Genomic DNA, 8,815 nt, shown 5'->3' on the forward strand with positions numbered 1-8,815 from the left:
AAAAAAAAAAAAAATAAAATAAAAGGAATTCTGCAGTGAGGTAGAGTGTAGGCAGAGTCAATTTGAAATATGTTAGAGAAGTTGAAAAGGTGATAAAGGTGATGCAGTGTGGCAGAAAGTAGACATTGTAGCTCTAAGTCCATTCTTTACTTTTAAATCTATTTTGGGACTTTTGGAAGAGGCAGTAAGTGGTTGTCAGATTAATGGGTTACAACAGATTCTTGCCCCTTTTTTGCTCCTCTCTTTATTTATTTTTGTATTTTTAGGGAAGGGTCCACAAGGTGTTCAGTGTCTCACTACTAGATCAGACTCATAGTGATCCTCCTGTTTACAGCCTCCCAAAAGCTGGGATTACAGGCACGTGCCACTATGCCCAGTCTCAATTGTTGTCTCAGTGCACCCCGGGGGTGGGGCCTGCACAGCAGGCCCCAGGATCAAACCCCATGCCCCTGCGCCTGCTTGCACATACTTTGATCAGCTGAGCTATTTGGCTGGCCCTCTCCTGTCTTTATTTACTGTTTTAGACTATAATTTCACTATGTCAGGGCCATAACTTTGTGTTTTAACTTATTACCTTAAAGTGAAGCATTGGATATGATAAGGAAGATACAGAACTGTAGAAAGCTGGAGCCTCACATCAAGCATTGCCTTCCAGCGGCTCTGACCTGATCCTCAGTTGATCCGTGTAGTACAAAAGAAACTCTTCTCTCATGTGTCCGATGAGATACAGTATCTCACATGGGATACTTGCACAGGATAGTTCACAAAATTATACTGGTCCTGATTGTTCCTGTTAATGACAGTAGTACTCTGTTTTAGGTTGGAACTCAGTTTATTCGTGGTGTGTCTGGAGGTGAAAGAAAAAGGACCAGCATAGGAATGGAGTTGATTACAGATCCTGCTATCTTGTTCCTAGACGAGCCTACAACTGGATTAGACTCAAGCACAGCAAATGCTGTCCTTTTGCTCTTGAAAAGGTAAATGCTCTAAGAATGTTGTTCCTTCATTTATTAATATAAATCATGGATCACTTTTGTGTACCAGGTGTTCTTGATGCAGGACACTTCAAAGTGAATAGTAGAATTTCTTCTTTTTCTGTGGCAAGGAAACAGTCAAGGACAAAAGAAATGCTAAGAGAAAGTTGAAACATAAGCCCAGGGAAGGATGGCTCTAGCAGGATGAAACTATTTTAAATTAAATGGCAGAAGAATCAGTGAAGACCTCAAGCCTGTAATATGTGTTCTGGGAGGGAGTGAGAAAAACGAGGCTGGATGTGGTGAGTGAGAGCTCTAGCTGGAAGGAACAGCCAGTGGCGCAGGGCCTAGCAGACCTACTATATGTGAGACATCAAAGAGGCCAGAGGGCAGAACCCAGGGTCTGAGTGGAGTAGAGGTTGGCTAGTGTACTGCTGTAATAAAATACTACAAACTGTGTCTTAAAGACCATAAGTTAGTTTTTCTTACAGTTCTAGGAGGCTGGAAGTCTGAGCTCAAGATGTCCTGGGGTTATTTCTTCTCAGTCTTCCCTCACTGGCTGTGGATGGCTGTCTTTTCCCTCTGTATGCTTGTAAACTAATCTTTTATGTGGATGATAATCAGATTAAGACCCAATCAGTGACTTCATTTAATGTCAATCCCATGTTTGCAGACTACCTCCAAATGCAGCCACATTTGTAGGTACTGGGATCAGAATTTTAGCACCTGAGTTCTGGCGAGGACAGTTCAGCTTAGCATAACAGGTGGAACAGGATTTGAGGTGGCTTTTGGTTGGTGGCAGAGTGCACAGACCTCAGACTTCTGTGACAAGTATGGTTTTTACTGTCCCTAGGGGATGTGGGAGGCATTTTTAGAGTTGTAGAACAGACCATGGGCAGCTGTGGAGAGGCTGTACTTTTGGCAGTAGGGAGTGTGAGGACACCAGGATGGAGGCTGTTGAGGAGTGGCACTGCCTTGACTAGGATGATGTGGCGAGGTGCTGAGAGTGTTCTGGGCATGTGTTGAAGAAAAAAACAGCAGCAACAACTTAGGTTCACTTTGAACCTGACGTGTAATGCTTGCGACAGTGACTCCTACAATTTAGGGTTGAAGAAGGGGAAGAATGAAGTAAAAGCAAAGCATTTCTTTCAATCAAGAAAGAAGACAGGGACATTTATAAGAAAAATTCCTAAAGGTTATCTTCCTTAAAACTAATAAAAATAATTTGAAGCTGACAGAAAATCTCTAAGAATAATACAATGAAAATCACACTTCTCTCACATGCATTCCTTAATGGTTATTTTTTGCATCGTTTGCTGACTTTTCTACTCTCTCTGTTCCTGTTTACATGTTTCTTTCCAGTGTTATTCTTCCTTACCCAAACGTACATGTTTCTTTCCAGTGTTATTCTTCCTTACCCAGACGTAGTCCTGAGTATAACTCTGAGGAGCCAGGACACTCCCTTGTGCTCCCCTCCCAGTGAAGAAATCACCTTCCGGGCTTCAGCACCATCCAATCTGCAGGTGCTAGCCCGGTGTCACCAGCTCTTCTTGCCATGTCGGGATCCTCTGGAGCAGCGGATCTTTTTTGTATTGTTTACTAATGCAGAAGAGTTCTGTATTCTTCCCCTCTCTTTGTTGTCCTTGTGAGCATTTCATGGGGTTGGATTTTGGCCTGAGATCCTGGTGTCCATGAGTTGACCCAGCTACAGAACACTGTTTCACACCCTGGGCTGTTCCCACCACAGGTGGTGTGAGCCTGGGCATATGGTCCTGCAGGCCCCTCTGGTGTGACCTCACTGATTTTCATCTTGGTAAATGATAAGCATTTTGTGGAGGGAGAATGTTGGTCATGATGCCCTTATTCTGTTCCTCATTGTGTCTCTCCCTCCAGTGTTAACATACAACATAAGTTCTTTTTTTATGGTTGTCTAGTGTAGAATGACTGATATATTTGTGTTAAGAGGTTTTCTCTTTTCCCTTCCCTGTTCATAGCCATTTGTTCAGTGGGGTATGATTGTTATTTTTCCCTATTTTAATAATGAAATTAACCCTGATTTTGACATTAGTGCCTCTTTAATGTGTTTTTTGTGTTTGTTTTTGTTTTTTTGTTGTTCTTTTGCTACCTCCCTGTTCATCTTGTGTTTCTGTATTTCATAGTCACTGATACATTGAGCTTACCTGTACTTTTCCTGCATCAGTCATGTCTGTAGGAACTCTGGCTCTTTTGAAGTCATTAATGCTTAGAAACCAAGATCGGGTCACTTAGTATACTCACTGCTACTGGAATGTCACTGCTTCTAGACCTGAGTGTACAAGCATTGGAAATATAACTATAAGTGCACATGTGTATATTATAGAAATACACATCTATATTTTATTTGGAAGTGTTGAATATAAATAAATATATGTGTATCTTATTTCTCCCACAATAAGACAGATCTTACTTTTGCTCCAAAAGACACAATAGGGCTTTTTTTTTTCATGTACAAAAATCTACCTTTATTCAAATACAGTCATGACCTCTTCATATCATCATCCAACCCCAAGTTTGGGCCTGAATTTCTTGCAGCTCCATTTCCTGTAGCACTGTCAGCCACAGTCTCTCACATCTAGCACTACAGCGGTCCTTAAGTGAGCACTTTCACTCCATGCAGCCTGCTCGTAGAGCACTGGCAACACTGCTGTCCGTGATTTTATCCCACAGGTGCATCCCCCAAGTCCTGACCTCTTGCAGGAGAGGATCCACAAAGTTTCTATTAAATCAAGTGTTAATTGAACACTTACAAGAAAGAAGTGGCAACAAAAATGATGGTCCACATAAAAGCAATGAAAAATTGCAATAAAATTCAGAAAGTGTTTCTCTGTTTCCTGTCAATGCATTAAGTACATCCATTACAATACACAACATATTGAATTATGAAGATTCATATTAGACACAACCCATGTTATAGAGAGCCCTTTTTGGTCCTCATTATGGCCCAGGACGTTTATATTTGTAATCCCATGGAAAAGTTAATCGAATCTACTACTTAGTGTAACTCAGGAAAAGAATGAAGACACTAAGACATATTTGTAGTTGTGGGGACATATTTGTAGTTGTGAGGAGCCAAGGGGTTATAAGTCCAGTTGTGATGATGGCTAAACTGAACCAAGGCCTTTATCCAGGTAGTCCTGCACACCATGTCTATTTATTATCAGCTGCATATATTATTTGTGCATGTATTCTGATCAATCGCTAATAAGTGTCAAGTTTGTGTTTTATCCTTTTTATCCCCATGTTCCCACTTGGGCATTTACAAATTCTTAATTATATTATCATTTATTTAATATATTAATATCAGTACTATTTATGTTTAATTATATTCTAATATGATTTTATAATTCAGTATGTCCATCATGTGTTACAGTGGACATACGAAAGGTGTCTGTCTGACTGATGCTCTTAGCTGGAGCTTGTTTTTGGGGTGAGGCTTATTACAGTCTTACAAGAATCTGAAAAATCATGCTAGGGCTTATTCTCCAGTTAAGTCTTATTTTCAGGGGGTGTAAAAGACATTTAAGAATACATATATCACATTCTGACTTTTTTTTCAGTGTGTATATATTAAAAGCCCCAAAGTACCTAAAATTTCTGATTTCAGACAGTGAGAGATTTCATTTCCTCAGGTAATTGTTTAATGCAAGTAATCTTCAAATTGCTCTAACCATTCCTCTTGTTCATCACTTTTAGAAGCCCCTCTGCCCCATTTTTTTGTTTCTTTCTTTGTTTTCTGGATAGGATCTTGCTTTGTAGTTCAGGCTGGCCTTGAAGTCACTGTGTAGTTCAGGCCTTGAACTCAGCAGTGATCCTTCTGCCTCAGTCTCCCAAGTGCTGAGATTGTAGTCAGGTGCTATCATGCCTACCTTGCCCCATTTTTTTAAGCTCTCAGAATTTTGTGTTCATGGCTGCCCAGTGTCACATGCCCTCCAGAGCAAGTCTCTGTGCTGGGAGGATAGGAAGATGGCTGAGGATTTAGATGCCTTAGATTTAGATGTCATTTGCTAAACAGTCATAGGTCTAGAGTTCAAGTCCTGCTACAAATCATATGCATGATATTTTTATTTTATGTAATTATGTTGATGGTATTCATTGGAGAATGATGAATTTATTTTATATTTTTCACTGTATAGCATTTCAGCATCCCCCTTCATGCAGACAGGCTTAAACCATCCTTATCAAGCTCTGCAGTGCATACTCCTCACCTAAAATGGGTAGAAATGGAGCTTCTGTTTCTTTAGGTCTGAGATGGATCCCCGATGCTCCAAAGAGACTCTAAAGGTGATACTGGCTCTGGTCCTCAGATCAGTCTTTTTTTTTTTCCATAGTTTTATTGAGAGACAAATAGCAATGAGACAGTTTCAAATCAAATTGGTATGACAGTTTCAATACTTATCACATTGTATACTCTCTTCTTAGTGGTTAATTGCTATACAAGATGCAGACATGATAACCTATTTGCAAACACTATTAGAACAAATCACTCTATTCATTAAGAGAATGTAACTATATTTCTATCCTAACCATTTTGAATACACAGATACAAAATGGACATTCATCTAAATACCCTTTTTGTTTAGTTCCGTCATTTGAATATTATAGGTGTGTTAACTCAGCAAAATATTCTAAAAGAGTCCAGTAACCCATAATAGTATTGGGTCTTCTGCTTGACTGGAATGTCAGAAATTGTTGACCTGAGTCCCCTACAGCTCAACATAACACTATGACTTTGCTTCTTATACTTTGTTTTTATACTTTTCTGCTGGATGGTTAAGACCAAGATAAAGTAAGACCTATGCAACAAGAGTTGTAGCTTTTGGGTCTGATAAAGTCAGTGAAATTCCCTCAGGATTTATCCAGAGATCCTGTACCTCAGATTGTAGATCCTTTGTCACTGTCAGCCATGTAGATGAGTCATGGCCATTGCTTGGCCAATGTGTTCTCTGTGAAAGCCTGAGAGAATGTTTTCTCTCCATGTGACTTTCCTTAGGTACACGCTACATCATTGATCACTTTCCTCTAGATCAGTCTTTAAACAGCAGGTATGTCAGGTGACTCCACTCTCTGTTTGAGTCCTTTATCCAATCCCTATTGTCTACCAACTACGGTACCCTGTGTTGAGTAAAGGGTGCATCATCGATCTGTTTTTGTGCAGTGATTTTCATTTTTTATCAATGCCAATGTATACCAGTCTACCTGTGTGCATGTGTATGTGCACAAATGTACACATGCACACACACAATTCTTTCTCTGCCAACACTGACCTTCTTATAGTTGCCCAAGTAGACATTTTATTTCAGACTTTGTTCATCTTATTCTTGTACCATGAGCACCTTTTTTTAAAGCTTACTCAATTTTAAGCCTTTTCATGCATCATCTTCAGATGGGCTTAGAAGTTTGTTTGCTTGTAGGAAACCTTAGGTACATCTAGCCCATCTTATATTGAAATTAATGATCTTCTGGTTTGATCCTATAGAAGAACATATATCAAATAGGAAGTATAACATGAGGTGAGATGGTAAAATAAAGAAAAACTAACTGGGTTGAACTGAGAACCAATGATCTAACAATAAGATTGCATTAGATGCTTTTTCAAAAAGTAGAAAGTTCAGTTATTAAATTATCTGTTATTTTCTTTCTTAATGTAGGATGTCTAGGCAGGGACGAACAATCATCTTCTCCATTCATCAGCCTCGGTATTCCATCTTCAAGCTGTTTGATAGCCTGACCTTGTTGGCTGCAGGAAAACTAATGTTCCATGGCCCTGCACAGGGATCTTTGGACTACTTTGCCTCAGCAGGTTTGGTTGATTTTTTTTTGTGCAGTTGGTGCTTCAATCATAGAGTCCTAGGAGGGAGCCCAGTGTGTTGCCAGGAGTGCTTCTTGATCTTTGCATAGATAAACCTTAGATTTCCACATTCTGAAACAACTTCAGATGCTTGCTGAGTTTCTCAAAGTTTGCTTGGTGTGTATATAGGTCTCTTTCTGTTTCCTGTTCTATTTGTGTGTGAGTGGGTGTGTTACACACGTGCACGCACACACACATGTTCCTATCAAGCCTGCTTCTGTCTGCTCCCCAGGTGAGGTGACCTTTCTCTGTTGGTTCTGTAGTTACCATGTTGGACTCATGGTCAGGTCTTCTGTAAGATGAACAATTCTGAAAAGACCAAATGTCTTAGTTACTTTTCTCTCATTGCTGCAACAAGATACCTGACACCCAAAATTAAGGAAGGAAAGGTTTCTGTTTCTCACAGTTAGTGGAGATTTCAGTCCATACTTGGCTGGCTCCAAGGCAGAGGGCAACTGTTCATGGTGGTGGAAAACAACAGAGCAATGAAGAGGAGTTTCAGCTGCAGCGGCTAACTAGCCTCTTTCCCCTTCTTATATTTGTATGCGGATTATCTGCCCCAGGGCAGGTGTAGCACTCACACCCATAGTTCTCACATTAGATCAGAAATTAATCACAATCGAAGCTGCCTATTGACTGCTTGAGCCTTTGGGGAGACAACTAGACACAAACCATAACACCAAGTATCATGGACTTTTTTCCCCCCCTGTATTTAGAACAGGGTCTACAGAGTCTACAGGGTCTTACTACATAGATCGGATTCGTAGTGATTCTCCTGTTTTCAGCCTACCAAATGCTGGGATTACAGGTGCACACCACCACACCCAGTCTCTCAATCACCTTCTCAGCATGCCCCAGGGGCACGGCCATCACAGCACGCCAGGGATTGAACCCCGTCCGCCAGGGATTGAACCCCGTCCGCTGCACTCTGCCTAAGCAGGCACTTTAGTCTGCTGAGCTATCTGGCCAGCCCATCATTGACTTCTGGAGCGTGTAACGGGTGGCACATTATTAGCTTTTCCCCTCATAAGTCCTCTTGCCTCTTCCTTATTGAGTGCTCATGGAAATGCTTCTTCATTTTCTAGTAACATTAGCTTTCAGCGTTAGGCTGTGAATGTGTGAAAGTGACCTATTAATCAATAGAGTAGTGGCCAGTAATAAAACTGACCATAATGGGCCAACATTTCCATTATTTCTGGGATGCCTGCTTCTTTTTACTTACTTTAGATTTAATTAGGGGGTTTTGTTCTGTGATGGTTCATGTAGTCTGCTTAATTTTAGAGCCATTTTGATATAATTATAGATGAGGCTCTCCCGACTTCAAAAACAGTTTTAAATAGCTACTTACTTTCTTAATTTGTTTTTACTTAACCTCTCTCATTTAAGATAATCAACAGAGGAATGAGTAGGGCAGAGGAGATGAACCTGAGGCCAGGTTCAGGTGACTGTGACATGAGCTGTTGAATGCAGAGTGCGGGTGTGTTGTGTGGCCACCTTCTCTGCAGAGAGCTCTGTGGGGATTTGCTTCTATTTGAAGGTCTCCCAGCAAGACAGATAATAGCTCAGTCCTGTGGATTTAGTAGGTGGACAAGCTTTCATTACTAATGTATGTACTGCTGGTCCAACATTTCTGTGGGAACTACGGGAACACAGTGCACCTAGGCATTTAATCTTTTTTTCTTTTACTTTTTTATTTTGTTCTAAAGAAAAATTTTTATTTTTATTATTTTTAAGATAATAATAAAAAATAGTAATCAGACATTTAATCTTTTTTCCCCTTGTACATAGATTTTGATTTTTTTCTGTTTCTCTTTTATTATATTATATTTTATTTTTTTATGACCAGAAAAATTTAATGAGCAAAAAGTACAATAATTCAACTCGTCAAGAGCCAAGTTAAGTTACATGATTTATATTCTATCAATTGAGAAAAATATCATTGAGATATAGTTAT

General features: G+C 39.9%; 1 protein-coding gene across 1 annotated transcript in view; it reads left to right on the plus strand.

The window, feature by feature from the left end:
• Abcg2 (ATP binding cassette subfamily G member 2 (Junior blood group)) overlaps positions 1-8,815 on the plus strand; it is a 196,771-nt gene that overhangs the window by 156,431 nt on the left and 31,525 nt on the right. Inside the window, exons 6-7 of the mRNA XM_023706841.1 lie at positions 820-977; positions 6,662-6,813. Of these exons, the coding sequence (XP_023562609.1) occupies positions 820-977; positions 6,662-6,813 (310 nt within the window). The remainder of the gene's footprint in view (positions 1-819; positions 978-6,661; positions 6,814-8,815) is intronic.

Source organism: Octodon degus, unplaced genomic scaffold (assembly GCF_000260255.1).
Source record: "Octodon degus isolate 3935 unplaced genomic scaffold, OctDeg1.0 scaffold00272, whole genome shotgun sequence".
Classification (NCBI taxonomy): domain Eukaryota; kingdom Metazoa; phylum Chordata; class Mammalia; order Rodentia; family Octodontidae; genus Octodon; species Octodon degus.